This window comes from Gobio gobio, assembly GCF_949357685.1.
Source record: "Gobio gobio genome assembly, chromosome: 13".
Taxonomy (NCBI): domain Eukaryota; kingdom Metazoa; phylum Chordata; class Actinopteri; order Cypriniformes; family Gobionidae; genus Gobio; species Gobio gobio.
The window spans coordinates 25,871,336-25,891,480 of NC_137106.1; the positions used below are offsets into that span (position 1 = coordinate 25,871,336).

At 37.5% G+C, this 20,145-nt stretch overlaps 1 protein-coding gene across 4 annotated transcripts in view; it reads right to left on the reverse strand.

Annotated features, from left to right (window-relative positions):
• Positions 1 to 770: 770 nt before the first annotated feature.
• sgms1a (sphingomyelin synthase 1a) overlaps positions 771 to 20,145 on the reverse strand; it is a 28,542-nt gene continuing 9,167 nt past the window's right edge. For all 4 annotated transcript variants that reach the window (XM_079833042.1, XM_079833043.1, XM_079833044.1 and 1 more), the window contains exons 2-6: positions 7,094 to 7,980; positions 4,890 to 5,007; positions 4,457 to 4,610; positions 4,099 to 4,265; positions 771 to 3,200 (exon numbers count right to left, since the gene is read on the reverse strand). In XM_079833042.1, the coding sequence (XP_079689168.1) occupies positions 3,021 to 3,200; positions 4,099 to 4,265; positions 4,457 to 4,610; positions 4,890 to 5,007; positions 7,094 to 7,734 (1,260 nt within the window). In that variant the 5' untranslated portion in view covers positions 7,735 to 7,980 and the 3' untranslated portion in view covers positions 771 to 3,020. The remainder of the gene's footprint in view (positions 3,201 to 4,098; positions 4,266 to 4,456; positions 4,611 to 4,889; positions 5,008 to 7,093; positions 7,981 to 20,145) is intronic.

Genomic DNA, 20,145 nt, shown 5'->3' on the forward strand with positions numbered 1-20,145 from the left:
TTTGTAACATCTTTAGTTGGAACTTTTTAATTATTGCATTAATCGTACGCCACTTTCTATTTTGCGAAGCTCAACAATCTTTTGCTGCACATCAGAAAATATTCTTTGGTTTTACTCATTGTAATGGATTTGGTCTTTGTGTTTCCTCATATTTATTTCATAATGTGACTGATCAAGGCATGGTTTAATCTGCCTTTTTTATGGCTTTTACCACCTTAACACATCTGATGAAAATTCTTAGAATTAAAGGATTTCATAATATAAGTTTATCTTGCCAATATAATTTGCATCATTAGTTACATTGATCTGTATGCCAATTCTATTTTCAGTATATATATGAGGACACTTTCAAACACAGTCCACGTTTAGGATTACTTCTGAAATTTTGCAGGTGTTGTTTTTAAGAAGAACGCAAAATTAAAATTCCATTTTGTTGCATTGGGACCAATGAGGTTGTCACAACCTCCACAGGCATATTACAGTGCTATAGACTGCCATAAACACCCCTCTATGGAATAATAATATGATTGCAAGATAACAAGGTGACAAAATGAAGCATCATTAAATGTTTGGTTACGGCTTACTTCTCAAATGTTTGATATTGTGGGATAAAATCTTCTCAATATATTGTAATCCTGAATGATGCTATGACTAACCATTACCACACAGAGCTAAAATAAAGTCAGTGTCAGGCAAAGGTTCTACTAGCATTTACAATAAGAGCCGATGCTTAGAGGAAGGTGATGGAAATGAATGAAATGTAAACAATATAGAATATGAAATGTTTTATTCAATATCTGCTCCACTCCTTGTCTCATATCAAGAGATTGTTTAGCACAAATAACCTGGTTTACATTAGACAACAAAGTAATTTGACAATGCTGGATTTATGATTGACAATGAAAAGAAAACAACAACATGCATTTAGAGTCATCATATCACAGTTCACTTCTCAAGTCATTCAGTTGGCAGTGTAACACAAAGCAAATTAACAGCCGAACAATCTGGATTCCACCAATTAAATAAACACTTAATTATATAGAACTGAACAAAATCAAAAGCAAAAAAAAAAAAAAATGTATGTATGCCATACTGCAGCCATCCATATCCACACTAAATGGTACATGCACTTTGGCCACATATTAGTACGTGTCGCACATTCAAAGGTCTTATCCCACTGTCAGTTTCATATGAAAGACAGAGCATAAAACCATCATCAATCAGGCGGTTACTTAGGGGAATAATAAAATAGTGTTTTATCCTGCAGGTTTATTGGCGTGCAGGTCACTGAAGTGCAGCGTTTAAAAGAACTGTGTGGCTGGGCATCATTTTAAAGTGCTTCTGAATTTCCTTCCAGTTCTAAACTGAGGACTGACACTTATCGTACATTCAAAGACTTGATTCAGTCCGTCTCACCTATCATTCAGACAACCCGTCACAAATACCTGGGTGTACCTTCAGGTAGATTCTATTTGGTTCTTGCTCCAGAACATTTACAACACTTCTGGCTTTTTAGTGACTTGATGATCCTCCCTTTGGCTAGAGGACATTTTGAGAAACTCACTTCACATTAAAGAAGAAGCCCTCAAAAACCTTCTGTTACCAAACAAACCCCTTTTATGGTTTAAAACCACACAAATAGGATAGGTGACAGATGAACATGTCATGTTGTGCAGTGTACAACAATAATATATGTTATTTAAATGTACATATTACTCCATCAACACACGCTTACATCATTAGTTTCAATATTGTAAACATTCAGTCTGTATGAGTGAACCTTTTCTGTAAAGGAAAACAATCCGACCTTTTTCCTTAATATTAGGATGGTTTCCAGAGCATAGCAGTGATTCTTTTTTTTTTTTTTCAGAGACTGAGCTCATGGTAAAAAATAAATTTCAGTTATCAAAACACACACTGGGGCCATTCACATGTTCTTGCATTCGTCTGCACCACTTTTAATTGTCTTGCTATGTAAACACGCACTACACGGACATCTTTGACAACAACCGCTGCGTTTCGTAAGTTAAAAAGGTTAAACTATTAAAACGCATCCTGTGTGACGTGAACAGCCCTTTATTCGTGACAAAACTTGAGCAGTGTTTTGTCCAAAGAGCACTATATCCTGATCAAAACACTTAATTTCAAGCTAGTCTCTCCTCTATTTCTTTATTTCTCTATAATCCGTTTGCTAGAACAATGGATGAAACTGAGAAGAAAAAGAAAATCTTCAGTTATGAATAATTTAACACAATTATCCAATTAAAACACAAAGTGTGCTCAGGGTTGATTTGAAGGATTGTTGTAATGTGAAAGGCAGAACTGAACTCCTTCATAAACCCATGCTTCTATAAAAACATACTGTCCCTCTTAATGATGCAGGTCAAGCAAAACATTGTGGGTTAACACATTATATAAATTTTTAAAGCATGTACATTGTGGATGCATGGATGCATGTGTATGAGTATATTACATGTGCGTGTGTGGAAGAAAGGCACTATAAAACACTGAAGCTGTACGGGTTCCAGCTATCAGAAAGGTACAAATCTAAAAAAGATATTCTATTTGGACGACACTTTTTGGAAAATAAACCTGCGAAATATTTAGAAAAAATTCTTGCTCCAGACCAGGATTAATAAAATTATTACAAAAAGATGCTTTTTAAAAAGAAAATCTGTTTCTAAGTGTTCCAGTTTATTCAATACAATTTTGGCAGGTAAATGAACCTTAAATGACATATTCTGCGTGGCCAAGTCCATTGAGAAGACAGCAGGAAGGCTCAGTTCTCTATGACACCAAGGCCTGGCAATTTTTAACCATAAAGAGCAGCAAATCGAATCCAGTTTTTAGATGCTCTGATCTATATATACATACCTGCTAGAGGCATTGAAATGCTTTGAATACTACAAAATGATCGGTGTATATGCGTCACAGTGCTAAACCAGTTTTGCAGGGCTTGATGGGAAGAGCAGTTTCTCTTTTAGAGTCTCACAGAGCTCCAGCCAATCCGGAGTCATGGGTCACGACTCACGGGAGTCCAGCTTACTGTACTTAACCCGGGCGCTCGTCAACGTTCGCATCAAGAATGGTAGCTGGTAGTTTCGAGGTACAATGCCACAGACGTTACTCTCAAAGTACTGGAATAGGCTGAACCACCACACACGAGAGAACAGGTTGCCAGTGGAATTTTCCTTTAGAGCCTATAGGGCAGAGAGAGAGATTATGTTAAGAGGCTAAATAGATTTTGTAGTACCACTGTTTTCCAGTTCTCCAGAAATGGATGAAATGCAGGAAGGAAGTTACTCATCAATAGCAGCAACATTTTTCAGCTGTACACCCTCACCCTCACATCCAATCAATATAATCAAAGACCATACGTATATATGTACATATATTCATATATTCTACAAGTCACACAAGTTACATAATCAGATTACTTTTTAAAATTAACTAGACACTGAAGACTGGAGTAATGATGCTGAAAATTTAGCTTTGCACCACAGAAATAAATTATATTTTAAATTATATTAAAATAGAAAACCATTTTTTTATTGTAATAACATTTCACAATATTAATGTTTTTTTTTATTAAATAAATGCAGGTTTGATGAGTATAAGAGACTTCTTTCAAAAATATAAAAAATACTACAGTTTCCAAACTTTTGACCGGTACTGAATAAATATATAAAAATGTAATTACATAATTGTGGTATATATATATGTGTTATAAAGAATAATATAATACAATTACTATAGCAAGAACACTGTTAGTGGAAATCGATTAATAATGATAAAGCAAGCTGCTTAAATAAATGCATATAAACATCAATTACCACTTTAGATATCTTAGAAAAAATGATGACATTTTTTAATTGATTTAATTTAATTTTAATGTTTTGATGATCATTTTAATTGTGGTATGCATAATACATCACTAAAAGCATTACAGTTAAGACTGAAATAAATATAGATACCTGCTGTGTCATATGAGACACATTTACAACACGATATAAAAAAAAATATTGTATGAAAAATTAAGTAGGCACAAGATGCTTGAATCTGGTAAATAAGCTTAATCAGTTTAAACTCCAAATTTACCTGCTGATTGGCCATTGTATGGTACCACCAGAAGAGGCGTGTGGTCATGAAGTAGGCCACTACAACGTCGATGGTGTAGTGGTCATGAGCCAACAGAATGCAGAAAATACCGACAGCACTCAGGCACCAGCAGAGCCAGTGATACCACCAGAACCTCCGTGGAGAATCTGTCACCCAGAATTTTTTTTTAATTCTTTGTATTGCTTTCAAAGTGTAGGCAAAAGTAACAAACTCACAGATGCAGTTGGTTTTATGTACGCAAGATGGCATCATTGCTCTTCATGTCCACTAGATGGAGTTCAGACAGAGGCTACAAATCTGATTTTTGACATGATTTTTCATGAATATGTGTACTCACACTCTTTAATAAAAAGGTATGTTAGTGTCAGCATCACTGTGTGTCCACTGTACAGGTAATCTCCACACAAAGAATGAGAGCCAGTGATTGATAGGCCACCACCTGCCATCATTTTCATTACCCGCCGTGACTGGGCCTCCCAGTCACCAAAGAGCTAGAACACACACACAAACAAACAAACAAACACATATAAGCATATACAAGCACAAAAAATACTTTCTTCACTACTTTATCTTTGTTCTCTCTCACAACTTTGATTTTAAGGAATAGTTAATAGTCCGAAAACGAAATAACTGTGTATGACCATTTTTTTTTCATACATCATCCACTTCAGATCAACTGTATGCCTATTCTGGATGAACTGGACCAGCTTCAATCATTATGGTTTAATTTCTGTGTCGAGCTAAGAGTACTGTCATTCTTCAGCAGTTACCTTGGGGGAACACTTGAAGTGCATGCCTGGCACAGGTAACGTTGTAATGTACATGGTCACGCATCTGTACAAATACAGAGTTCCCACGATAAAAAAGAACCGGCGGCCGATTATGGACCTGCAAACAGAGAGAAATCAGGGGCAGAGTCAGCCAAATAACAGCCAGAGAAGGATCATAGGATAGGCCACATAGTTTAAGGATGACAATGCTAAAGAGAACATTCTTGATTTAGTAGTCACAACAGGAGTTTAATGAAGTTGTGACCCATCTGTTTAGGAGATGATACCATGAAATTTAACAAGCTGGGATCAGTTGTTCTTAACTGGGGGCAGGGGTCCACTAGGTAGCTTCAGCAAACTTCCAAAAGGGGCCTCAAGATGACTTAAAACAATTTCAAATAACACAAAGGGCTAACATAAATAAGATAACATAGATTTCCAAATTTACCTGCCTTTTACCTGCCATTGTACGGTACCACCAGAAGAGTTTAAATTATTTAATTATTTAAAATAACACAAAAGGCTAATTTAAATAACATTATTTCACAAAATGGCTTTAAAAGCCAAAACAACCAAATGTCAATATATTTCTTATTTTAACTCTCTCTCTCTTGTGTGTGTGTAAGTGTGTTTGTAAAGTTAAGGCCCCGATATACTTCAAGCGAAATCGAACAACAAACCGATGCAACATAATTTCAAACAAAATCAGGCCAAAATTAAGTTTGTTTGGAGTTTGTTTTATGAGGTCGAAACAGCTTGCAAAGCGGAAAAGTTTGCTCTGGCTGGTAAACACCTTCGACGCCTTCATCTTTGTGAGGACCAACAATTTTCAACCATCAGAGTGAGGACAATGTTAAGTGAGGAGTTTCACTTAATCACACAAATATCAACAATGGTATATAAAATAATCAAATTAGAATCATCAATACAAATGGATTTGGTTCAACCTGAACCTGAAATTTCTATGAATTTCTGTCTTGACCTGTCTTTTTTGCCTGTGTAGAACTGAAACACCAACTTAAATCTATTTTAACACATGCACACACACAGCTTATAGGCTGTATTAATTTATTGTCATATACATAGAGCGCTTCACGGCCGTTAAACATCACATAGGCTACCCAACACTTCATTTGTCCTGTTAAACTACTTTACTAAAACGCTCCCACATGTTACTTGACTTTCCTTTTTTTTTTTTTTTTTATTAGGTAAATTCTGCAAATTAGTACCTGAACCTGAAGAAAAAAAGTTATAAACACGTTAATATTTCCAATCATTATGTTGAAAAATTCTTATCAGAGTAATTTCTTTCAAGTTAACGTATGTTTTTAGGCAAAACTTAAGTTATTAAGCAATATCTAATGTAGGGTTTTTCCTTTGTGTTTTATATACTGTCCACTAGGAGGTGCTCTAGGCATATGTTATCCTCAGTTATTGCGCACGTTTGTTGCGTTTTACTCTGAAATGAGAGTTCTGTGTCTTTAATATTATCAACACATTAATTATTTATCTCTCATTCACCCGCAATTAATTACAATTAATTTTATGATTTGGTCTGCCTGACCCGCGATATAAACGTGATCCGCTCATCACGAACACACTGAAACAAATATACGCACACACATACATCGGCTAAACTTCACTGCCGACAAATCAGCATGATCAAAAACATCCGTGATCTTATTTTTCCTTCAGATAACAAGTCAAGAGTGTCAACAACGCAAAGCAAGAAGGGAATTTTATTCACTATTTAAAATAGCCCGTCGGGCAGGGCTGTGATGCGTTTTGATTGCCCGGCTGGAAGATACCACAGCCCCGGGACATCGGGCTAGTGATTTTGCGAGCCCTGCTAATCAGAGATACGGGGGCCGTACTCTGGGTTCAGGCCAAAATTCTGAGCCCCACCTCAAACAGCATGCCAAATACGCAAACATTTTATTATTTCTCATTATTTGTAAGTGTGAACTTATGAAAGGGCTGTTTGCGGGTTAAGACTTGGTTATAGGGATAGGGTTAGATTTAGGTTAAGGTTAGGATTAGGCATTTAGTTGTGATGGTTGATGTTAAGATAAGGGGCGAGGGGTTTCATTATATCAATGAATGTCCTCACAAAGATAGCTCTAAAAATGACTGGAAAAATCATGCAGGTTCAAAATGGAATCAAAAAGGTTGAAAACCAATGGTATAATGTGTAAGGAACCAACCTGTGTTTAAGCAGAAGCCACTGTGTAAACCACAGTCCCACAAGCAGCATGCCATTGATCTCACAGATGGAGAACGCCCACTCCACACGATCAAACAGATCAAAGAATTTATCTGGCAGGGGCGGGGACTCTTCTTTGGGTGGGACACGTTCGTGCACCACTGAGATCACAACTGTTGTTGTGAGGAAGCAACACAGAGCGTATAGGAAGGCCATGCCTGTTTTGAACCACTCTGTGGGATACGGGGTGCGCTCCTGCTCAGGCAGCGGCGGAACCAAGATGCGAACCACATCTGAGTGCAAGCAGTTCTTTGGAACACCGTTGAGGATCTTGCCATTGCTAACACTGCCGTTGGCAAGGGCGCCGCTGACGTGACCGTTGGCGTGGTGACTGTTTTCATGGTTGTTGTTCTTGTGTGCCTTCATGTGGCTGGTGAAGCGTAAAGTCTCTATGCGCTCCAAAAGTTGTCGACCACTGTCCCCGGTGACCAGGGACAAAGGCGAGGCGTTAAAGTCTTCCTCAGAGAGTTGCAAGAGGGCAGGGCCGTCCACTTTCCGCAATGCATCCGTGTACTCCTGCATGCCCTCATCGATCAGCCAATCAGAGACATCACTGGCTGTCCACAGCCTCACCTCCTTCATGTCTGGGTTAGAGGGAATAGGGGGGCTGTTTCAGGGGCTGGGGATGGGAGTTGAGCCCACACTCAGCAGTTTGGTGCCCTGACAGCAGTCATAGTGTCTCTGGGACATTGGAAAATAGTAGATGGGAGGTCCAGTTTTTCACCCCCTACACCTCCACTGTGTTAAACTCAGTAATGGCAGTCAGACAAATGTTGTAGTCTCAGGGATGCTGAATCCCTTAGTGTCAGTGTGCACCAATGGATGGCCCTGAAACAAGAAAAGCACATTAAAGTCAGATAACAGATTGTGATGTGTATACAGAAAAAGCAATTATGTGCCCTGGCAGTCCTAGAAATCAACAATCTTTGCTGACAATTATGCAGACATGTGTGCCCAACGACAGTTACTGTGGCATAGCACGGAAGAAAAAAAACAAAAAAAAACTTTTCCATTATATAGCCATATCTATTACATAGTAGAGCTGCAACTAACGATTATTTTTTCTGTCGACTAATCTAACGATTATTTTTCCAGATTAATCTTATTATTCTTTTTTTACTGATTATTGTATTTCAAAGAGGGTAGTGAATTTGTATATTATTTTAACATGAAATCAATGAATGATGACAATATTAATTGTATTTCAGGAAGGGTTGTGTACATAGTATGCCATTTTATAATGAAATATATGAACACAAGAAGCTTTTTAAACATAATATATAATGATACTATTCATCATAAAATGTATACAGAGTAGGCCTAATTAGGAAAAGTTGTTTACTATAGTAGTTGAGTATGATTTACTTATTGATTTGTGTCAATAGTAAACGAAAATGCACTTGTATTTATCTGCAAAAGGTTCACATACAGGAGCTTTCAGCATAGTGTTAATGTTTAACTAGTCGTCTATTTTGAAGATACATGTGCACAAACAACGACTAAAGCTGCCAGAAGTTTTTGCCCAAACTTCAAAGACACATTTAAATGATTAAAGCTAGAGGCATATCTTAACTTTAATGTTACTTTAATCATGTAAACTACCTATATACAGCAAGTTATTATGCATATGTGTTTGGGACAGAGCGGAACCAGGTCGCATTAACAGGAGATATATGCAGCCCATAATAAATAAAAGCACGAGACGTACTGGGGTCGGAGAAGAACCCAGGAAAATGTGACCGTCTGTTGCAATACACGCGCCACGGTTCAGCTGCGCGAGAGAACCATGGAGAGAACACTGGAAGGGTTGCCAGGTTTACACAACAAAACCCACCCATTCGTTACTCAAAACTAGCCCAAAACAAGCCCAATCGCGTTTCGGGGAGGTTCTCTGGTAAACATCGCGTTCGGGGGGTTAAATATGTGTGTTTTTTGCTTCAACCCGCGGACATGAGACACAGCCCGCGGCAACAGTGTAGAAGTAGCCCAATTCCGCGGAAAAAAGCGGACTTGGCAACACTGACTGCAGTGTGAAAGCTCCCGCTCTCCACGCGCACAGCTTCGGCTCTGCCACCGCATGCAGTGTGAAACCGGCGTTATACAGAGCGAACAAAGGACAGTTTTATTCGGCTTCTGTTTAAAGTACTCCCACACTTTTGAATGTCGCGGTCTGGCTTTATATGATAAATTATCATTTTCACTATGCCCGGGAGCAGAAGCCGCCATTATTCTAGATCTTCTGTTCCATTCTAGAACGTAAATAATGTGCCGCCGACGCGTCGACGCATTTCACGCACGTCGACGTATTTTCGTAGTCGACGTCATCGACGACGTCGACGCGTCGTTGCAGCCCTATTACATAGCTATGCTGATCTGGTGCTCAGGAAACCTTTCTTATTATTATCAATGTTCAAAACACTTGTGCTGCTTGATGTTATTGTGGAAACCTTGATAATTTTTTTTCCAGGATTCTTTGATGAACAAAAAGATCAAAATAACAGTATTTATTTGAAGCAGGAATATTTTGTAACATTATAAATGTCTTTACAGTAACTTTTGATCAATTTAATGCATCCATGCTGAATAAAAGTAATACTTTCTTTCTAAATAAATCTTACTTGTCCCAAACTTTTGTATATATGTAAATATTTTACAAATATACTGTTTTAATACTTCAATAAATCAATAGTTCATAATGAATCATGGGATGTGTCATTCCTTGACTCATAAAATAACTTAAGCACACAGTCGATTTCCAATTGTTGGTTTGGTTCAAAGCTGCAGAAAATAGAAACGTGAATGAGAAAAATACCTCCCAAACCAAGGACTGGCCAGCCACTGCTAGTCTGTTCTATTCTCATATATTAGTAGGTATCTAAGTGTATCTAATTTTAGAGCTGTACAAACTTGATTTAAAAATCTATATTTCATGTTGACACAGAGCATACAGCTAGATTTTATATTACTTGTTATGTAACAATTACACCATACACACCCTCAATGTTCTGGAATGTGGATTATGACTCCTACTTGCCAAGCTATAACTTGGAAGTGTGTGTAATTGAGCATACAACAGAATACAAAGAGCAACAGAGTGAGAGAGAGGGAGGAAGAGAGAGAGAGAGAGAGAGAGAGAGAGAGAGATGAATAGTGAGAGAGAGAGAGAGAGAGAGAGGAGAGAGAGAGAGAGAGAGAGAGAGAGAGAGAGAGAGAGAGGAGAGAGAGAGAGAGGAGAGAGAGAGAGAGAGAGAGAGAGAGAGAGAGAGAGAGAGAGAGAGAGAGAGAGAGATTAAAAGTCTCTGACTCAACACTATGTCTGGAAGACCTTTGGTTATTAAATCAGCTTAGGGGAAAAATACACCCACACACACAAAGAATAACCAGTCAGCATTAAGAAACAACCACAACAACAAGTAAATAGCAACTTGGACATTATGCCAAATAACCACAGGACATTTGTCAGATGACCAGCCAACCATTAGCAGTGATAGAAATCTGTGTTGTTGCTTTTAGAGAACTGACCTGTGGGTAAAAGCTGATTTAGTTTTCCATTTTCCACAGTATGTATTCTTGTTTTATTCTAAAATATTGTTATCTCAGCTCTTAAACATTATAATATCACTAAACCGGTTCTGCCACATTCATCATTTCCTTATTTTTTGTAAGTTATCATGTTACATCACATTGTGTTTATTAGAAACATAAGAAGTATTTGTGATAGGCATTAACAGCGCTGAAACACTTCCTTCTTTGAAATGTTTTTGCATTTAAAAAAGTTAAATTTTAACAAGTTAAACTTCAACATGATCCTGTTAAACAACAAGAGGACAAGTTGCAGGCTACGGCTTTGAATTTTGTCATTTTTAAACATTTAGAAGTTAGAGAAGAGAGGTCACTTTTATAACTGCGAGTTTATAACTGTTAGATACGCTGGTGATAAACATTCTTTAAAAAAAATGTAGGACACATGGCTCGATCGTTTTCACCAACTCACTCTTTAATATAGATAAGCCAACAATTAACTTGTAAATGTCTTCTCAGGTAACACTTTACAATAAGGTCTCATTTGCTAACATTAGTTAAAGGTAGGGTAGGTAAGAATGATCTAAAACCCTTTTGTCCAAATTTGTTTAAACTTTCTTTATATGTCAATACATAATTAAAATGTAAGTACTCTGAAAAAGAGAGTATAAAAATCGAGTAACTCTAGACCTTTTAATCTGCAATAAACACCGCTCATTATTTTCGTCCGGGACGAAACAAGTGATTGGCTTGGGCGACTGTCACTCTCTCTCGCTACCATGGCTACCACCTCTTTTGCTACAGGATCTGCCCACATGCGCCCACCTGTTTGATTTGAGGAGTTCACGAGGCTGTAGTATTTCTGTTGGACAGGTAATCTGTCATTTTGATTATACATTTTTTTTGTTTATGTTTTCATGAAGCATGTATCACTAGCACACGTAGCTGCCTAATATAGCTAACATAACATTACTTAGCATAAAGTTACAATACACTTAGCGAGCCATTAGTAGAGATGATAAATACTCAATATGCTTAGCTCAAGTTGATCGCTGTCGTGTTGAATTTCGCAAAATGTAACTTTAGATAACAAAATGCATGTGTAAAAGCTAGAACACCGCATCCAGGAACTTTTTTTAGAACTAAGTTAGCTTTAGCTACTACCCTCTGTCTAAACTCTTTTACCATGTTCACCGGGAACTTTACCTGCACGTTTATTTCGGCCCTTGGTTTGTTTTTATATTCTCTACCTATGTTTACTGATGTTTTTATCTTGTATCTGTGTGTGTCGTAGACACTGTGTTGTGTGTGTATTTTAAACTTTACCAGTATCGGTATTCTAGCTTGATAGTGAGTACTAAAAGACATCTTATTTGTTTATATTCATAATGATAAAGTTAGATGTGATTCTGACATGATGTCACTACATGCACTTCTTCTCCACTCGTCTCAGGTAAATAATGCGCCTTTCAGCTGAGCTGATCGTGGTCGGCGTGGCGCGTTCATGTGTTTTGGGGGCGTGGCTTTGGAAAGAGCCTAAAAGGGAGAAGGTGGAGTGAATGGAAATAATGAGCTGTCTTTAAAACAGTCGTGAGAGGTCTACAGACACTCAATTTTTATACTTTCTTTTTCAGAGTACTTACATTTTAATTATGTATTGATATATAAAGAAAGTTTAAACAAATTTGGAAAAAAAGTTTTTTAACCAATTCTTACATACCCTACCTTTAATGTATTAACTAACATGAACTAACAATGAGCAATATATTCTTGCAGCATTTATTAACTGGTTAATGTCAATTAAAATGTATTAGTAAATGTTGGGATTAACATTAATATTAATATTAATAAATGTTATTAAAAAAGTGTTACTACCTCTCTACTTGACTATTCAATGTAATAGTCACAAAACAATGCATTTATATTTAATATAATGAATTTTAGTGTTGAGCAGTTAGTTATGCTTATTACTGTTAACCAGTTTTTCCAGTAAGTTATCAGCAGTAAACATTGTGTATTTATGATGTTGATGATGATGCATTAGATTTAAAAAAGTTTCAAATGAACTGTGAACAAACTGACAACGTGAATAACCAAATCTCACCTTGACTACAATAAAACCTACTCAATAAGATTCTATAAATTGTCTGTGACCCTGGACCACAAAAAAAGTCATAAGGGTAAATTTTTTGAAATTGAGATACATCTTCTGAAAGCTGAAGCTTTCCATTGTGCCCCAAAAATGGTCCCAGAGCTAAGGAGTTTAACACTGCTGTTGATGCTTTGTCCACAAACCAAATGCACAGCCTTTCCCCCCAAATTTTTCCAAAGTGGTGACGCCCAAAAACAGCTAAGAATGGAAAAGCGACAGCATTTACTATTTTTTTCCGAGGTTGTCACTTGTCAGTCATATTACAGTGGATCTCCATCATTTAATTGTGACCATAAAAAGTAGCCTATACGCTGGTGATTCTTCAAAGCCGTTTGTCTTCTTTAAATCTTAAAAATGAAACTGAATTAAGGATCTAATCATTACCTTGATCAGTTTCACTGACTGATAATTACTGAATCAATGAACTAGTCAATTGGATTTTATGCTATGCCTTATCATAGAAAATGCAATTTCATGAAATGTTATGGAATTTAATGTCATTCAGCTTTAAAGAATTATATATTTGTTTGCGGATCAGAGAGAATCGACCAAATCAGCTTTTTGCATGACTAAAACCGAATAAACATCATAGTAGAGATTTAATCCCATACAGACTTGATACTGTATTTGTGTATAGCTGCACCATTTTGATCACCTCTCATTTTACATCACCTTAAAACAAACATGGCCTCTTAACACACCTGGCTCAGTTCCTATTCACAGAAGGTGGCAAATATTTACAGAACACACACATACAAGGACACTACACATATGTGCATCCAAGCAAAAGAAAATGACTACAAGCTAGTAAAATGAACAGAAGAGTCATCTGGCCATTGAAATCTGCATCATAAAAATATTGTCCGTTCTTTATTTTGCAGTCCAGCTGATGGTAAGGTGGAAACAGTCATGCGTGTCATTGGTGAAACTTAACACATAACACACATTAAATTAATGGAACACGCACACCTGCTACCACAAAAGAATACTTAAAGGACTATACATTGCCAATATTACATAAAGACCAATGTTGGGCCAAACAGCACAAAGTAATGTCTTTACTAACTGCAATTAGTCATGCAATAGCACAAATAGGACAGCTAAGCACTCTCTTTTGGCTTGTAATTATTACTGTGTGTATTGGCAGAGAAGCCGCTGTTCTCTTTAAAGTCACGGCAGTCATAAATAGCTTATTTGCTTTTACTCACAGTAAGCCCACTAGCTGGATATAAAGATTTGCTTACAACTGGACAATTTGGTTAATATTTACATTTTACAAGCAGTTAAATGCACATGACAGTAAAAGTAATTTGTTTGGCAACCCATACAATTCAATCTGTCATTTTTGAATGATAGAAATACAATATGTTGCTATATATTTGTGACATCATACTTTTGGTTTAGACTTTTATCATTTAATTCACATGTAAGCAATTAAAAACTGTATAACATACCCAGAAATAGTGCTGGGCGGTATACTGGTTCATACCGAATACCGGTGTTTATTTTTATTATGATATGAATTTTGATTATACCACAATACCGGTAGCCTGACAAGCCAGACCCACATCAAGATGTTGGATCTGGGAACACACCATTGGCAGGGCTCAATCCGAGAGGCAGGGATAAACGGTTGTCTTTCAAAGCGCTACAACCAACCAGAGCACTATCAGTGGTGAAAACAATCACAAGCGAGTCCCATGCGTTTTCCCACCAGCGGAGCTAGCGTCTCCTTTTTATATCTTCTTTTAATTCAATAATTAAAAGAAAATGAAAGCTTTAGCATAAGTTCTGCCAGGAAGACTTAATTGTCACGTCACTTCAACTTTTTATCTATCCAATCACATTCTAATACTTGGGTACAAAAGATTGATCGGTAACTATTCATGTCTGATGCTGACGCTCCAATTCACCGCCATCCTCCCCACCACCTCCGAGTCAAAACCTTCCCTACATCCACCCCACCACCACCAGGGTGGTCCCTTCCATACCTCACGGGGGGGTCGGCTGCGCCTCTGCCTTCGTCTTCAGGCAGGATATGCAGAGTCCGGACCCTCAGATTGCGAGCTACGGACAGGGCCTATGCCAAAGTACTTTATTGCTTGCTGGGTTGTTAATAAATGGATAATTGTCACAGTATTTATTCTCCCGAGTCTTTCTGGTAGAACTATGAGATGTGTTGCACTGATGGAAACAACACGAGAACATGCGACTGTCAAGACTGGCTCGCACGGTGTCCAGAGTTCACGCCAGCAGCAGCAGTGAGCGTTCCTTCAGCACATCTGCAATAGTTATGGCTTTTTCACCTCATTCATTTTCTCTGATCAGATATCTATCCGATTGTAAAAAGATAATTTACTATGCCTTTCGAAATTCTTTAGAGATGGATTAATATCGATCACTCAAACAAACCAGAAGGTGGTCTGGTTACGCATTTCAGACAAAACTGCACACATGTAAATGCATCTGGTTGTTTAAACCATATGTAAATTTGACTCCTTCCAAATTGTTAAACAATAAACATGTGAGAGGGTGTTATAGGCTATATGACATGGTGTAGGGCAGGCTAGTCACACATAACTCCCTACTGCAACACGCATCACCGCAAATGAAACAGAAAGTAGCCCAAGTCTCAGATGCTCAAAAACACAATCATCTTCATTAAAGGGATTGTTCACCCAAAAATGAAAATTCTGTCATCATTTACTCACCCTTAAGTTGTTCCAAAGCTGTATGAGTTTCTTTGTTCTGCTGAACACAAAATAAGATATTTAGAAGATTATAACCAAGTTTATAACCAAGCAGATAGAGCAACTGTTGACTACCATAGTAGGAAAAATACTATGGTAGTCAATAGTTGCTCTATCTGCTTTGTTACAAACATTCTTCACTCCGTCTTCTTTTGTTGTTCAGCAGAACAAAGAAACTCATAAAGCTTTGGAACAACTTGAGGGTGAGTAAATGATGACGGAATTTTCATTTTTGGGTTAACTATCCCTTTAAAACTAATGAGACTAAATGCTCTTACCAGTGCTTAGGTCGCTCTTTCTCCTATTGCGGCCGTTGATCTTGAAATGAACTGATGATAAATAAATGCAGCTCATATCTGTTGCTTTCGTTGACGTGAACTCCGTTAAATGTACATAGCGTGGGAATTGAAGATCGGATTTATATTCATTTTGCGGAGTGGTGTAAAGTAAGACTAACTGCATGTTTTTTTTATTTTATTTAGTTTATTAGTAATTGTAGCCTGTTTGGTTTGAGAGCGCCGTTGCGAGCAGCATCAGCCTGCCACAGCTTGTCAAAAATGCGTTTTTACTGTGGTGGTGATAGTAAACATTTAAACTAACATTGTGATATGCTTGAAGTTTTTTAAATCTAAGGACTTTATTATACAGGGAGTGCAGAATTATTAGGCACGTTGATTTTCTGATCATATTTTTTTTCCAGGCACATTTGACCAATTCCAAACCACAGTAATCCTAATAACTACTATTGATTTAGTATTTAATAATGTATAAGTGATATATAATTGTTCATGAAGGCTGGAAATGAAAATCACCTTATATTCAGGTGTGCAGAATTATTAGGCATGTTTTCTTTTACAGATAAATTGAGCCAAAAAAGAGATTTAACTCAGACTGAAAAGTCAAAAAGTATTAAATGCCCATGAGAAGGATGCAATACTAATGCAATACTAGACATTGCAGTTAAGGCGTGACCATTGGACAGTGAAATGCTCGTTGGGTCAGCAGGATCTGACAAAAACAGGTGGTGAAGAAAAGACACCTGTTAACTGCAAAAGAATTAAGAATTAAGGTGAAGAATAAAGTGTGAAACCATCAGGAACCCTTTAGTCTCCAGCGCCACCATTTTCCAAAGCTGCAACCTACCTGGAGTCTCCAGAAGTGCAAGGTGTCAGGATCTCAGAGACTTCAGTTAGGTAAAGAATCCTAAAAAATGACCCCCACTAGATAAGAATCACAAGCTGAAGTGTTGTAAAATACATGAAGAAGGTTTTTTTATAGGCTTTATGGACAGATAGGTTGAGAGTGACTCTTGAAGGACCAGCACCACATCCTCTAGTACCACTGTTTGAAGAATTCATCTTCCAGAATCTGGCAGTACGTTTTGGGAGTTCATTTTAGTCCATCCTGAAGTCCGTTTTGCAGAGATGGACTCCCAAAACGTACTCTATCTGTGTGTGTGTGTGTGTGTGTGTGTGTGTGTGTGTCAGCGCGTAGGCTATACGAACAGCAATTAACTGACCTGTATAAACTGTGTAAAACATGCAGTTACTATAGTGATTATGGGCATCTATAAACACAGATAACTGCTCCTGCATCTCTGTGTGTGCCTTCAAACTGCACTTGATGTGACTGACGGGGCGGAGTCACGTGAAAACCGGAATAACCGACATGGGAAAAATACGTCGGTTAGAGGTTCTGAATGTCGGTTTCGGTTATTTTTCGATTAATCGTACAGCCCTACACTATATATTTTTTACTGTTATAAATTCTAATTTAACGGATGACAAATGCTTATCTAATTATCTTTCAATTTTGCCAGAGAGCGCAGTAAAGCCCAAAATGTGAATATTCAAAATCTTAAGACTCCAAATCAAAGGTCATGCTGTTAAGGGGTCATTTATGGAAGACGCAGGTGTATGAACCAGTGTCACTAAGCGATTCTAACTATGAGAGCTCTAGTTTCTCTACTTTCCCACAAGCTTTAGGTCTTGGCTGTGGGAAAGCAAATGTTTTTTTAGAGAAGAAAAGCAAACCATCTACTAGAATCTCTGACTGTGCTCTCTAAGTGTATGTGCGTGTGTGGATTTTTCCATTAGGAGACATCTTCAGTGTCCGTCTCCGTGACTCCATATCGCACAAATGTATTCATCAGCACTTCAAAGACTAAAACATTAACACCGTTTTGGTGCTCTGCCTGCTATCTTGCCCTACATCTACAGCCCACATCGTCCTCACAGACGTGTACCTTTACATAGCAGTGTAAACCTGAATCTGCCACAGATGCTATTTTTGTTGTGTTTATTTTTATTCATGCATCAAGCCAGGGGCCCTCAGTTCCTGGAGGGCGAGAGACCTGCAGAGTTTAGATTCAACCCTAATTAAACACACCTGATCCAGCTAATCAAGTCCTTAAAGCTTATTTGAAAATGCCTTAGGCTGCCTTTGCGTGCTCTCGGAATTCTTATAAATACGAGCTTCCTAGTTCCTAAAAACTGGACACGAATGCCATCTCAAGTTGTATTTACCGCTGGGAAGTTCGAGGGCCATCAACTTTAAACATGCTGGAGGGGAAAACAATTGCTGATGTGACAGGTATTCCTTATTCATTTTTTCCACAACATTGACATCGTCTTATAAAAATAATGCATATTTACATATATGAATTATCATTTGAAGTATATTGTATGTTTTATACACAGTAAAAAAGCCTGTATTTGACCAAAATGTCAGCAAGCTGACTATCTAGATAGCGTGGTGAATGTATATGGTTGTCAATGAATGGGATGCTAAATATGATTTTGGTTTTAATAAGATTTTCCCAATAAATAGCCAGGAGTAAACCTGGTGTCCCTCTTCATGATTCCTGTTCTTTCCAACAACAAAGCACTTGAATGCGACAAGCTCATAATCATGACTTCAGAAGGCTGCATTAAGGAAGGTATGTGTGTTTTGGCAGGGTTGGAACTAAACCCTGCAGGGCTGTGCTTCCTTTGAACCAAACCAATGGCCTTAGCATTGCTAACAGCACCATGCTCTACCAAATATAGGCTATAAGAATGCAACTTAAACAGCTGATGCCAGTGAAACTTTTGTTTTCTATTGTATTTATATGAAGAGAGAATGCGATTTATTTGTCCAGTTTAAGGGATCGTTCACCCAGAAATCATTATTTTGTCAACATTTACTCACCCTCATGTCCCTTGGATTTAAAAGAAGATATTCTGAAGAATGTTTCAACGGTCTTTGTCCATACAAATGTCCAAAACAACACTTAACTTCACTGACTTTCATTGTACAGATAAAATGCATTTTTAAATTCATTATTGTGTTAAATAAAAAAAGCATCAAATAGATATTACAAAAAGTAGCTTTAGAAAAAAATATTTTATTTGATTCAGCACAGAATTTATTACACACAAACTTTTAGGTTTCAATGTCCATGAGGGTGAGTAAATATTGACAGAATTTACATTTTTGGGTGAACTAAACCTTTAATGGGGTTTTTATTCATATGGAAATTATATATATATATATATATATATATATATATATATATATATATATATATATATATATATATATATATATATAAAAACATACGTTTTTTTTTTTTGGCTTTTAGTATGAATATTTTAGCCTAAAGCTTATCCATAAGCTAGTGTGCTTCAAAACAATGACAAAATTCACACTCATAAGATATAAGCATTCAAAACTTAGAGTCTCCCACTTCCGCCAATATGGATCAATGATTTTGACAACATCACTCTGCACTTCAGCTTCTCATCAAATTTTCTGTCCAATCAAATGGTCTCTAGAATCTGAAGCGTTAGTGTCTCATGCAAACCACTGCAGCGCACACACAGGTCCAGAGACACGATAGCACAGAGCGGATCATATGCGTGAGTCGGCGCAGCCCACAAAACATATCGAACTCATTTGAATTTTACACAGAAAGCTATATTTTCAAGCAATGGGGGAGAAACATTTAGACAGACTCGGCATTAGAAACAGAAATGAAGAGTAGAAGAGATAACACCTGTGCCATGCACCAAAATAAACTACACACTTTTCATACTACACATTCTCAGCATGATTATGTTTAATGTTTTGCTTTAGTAAGAGTTTCATATTAAGGGCCCTATTTTAACGATCTGAAACGCAAGTGTCAAAGCGCGAAGCGCAAGTAACTTTGTGGGCGGGTCTCGGCGCTGTTGCTATTTTCCCGGCGGGATAAATGGCTCTTGCGCCCGGCGCAAATCTAAAATGGGTTGGTCTGAAGTAGCTTCATTATTCATAGGTGTGGTTTGGGCGTAACGTGAATAAACCAATCAGAGCGTCATCCAACATTCCCTGTAAAAGCAGGTGCGCAAGTTCCATTATGGATTGCTATTATTATGGCGTATTTACCAGGCGCACGCCAGGAGCGGTTCACAGCCAAGGAGACTGATGTTCTTGTAAGAGCAGTGAAAGACAGAAGTTGTGTTGTATGGGGATGGGAGAAAATAACCCAAAATAGCGTCGGTTAAACAGGCGTGGGAGGAAATAGCCACAATTGTTTCATCAGCTGGC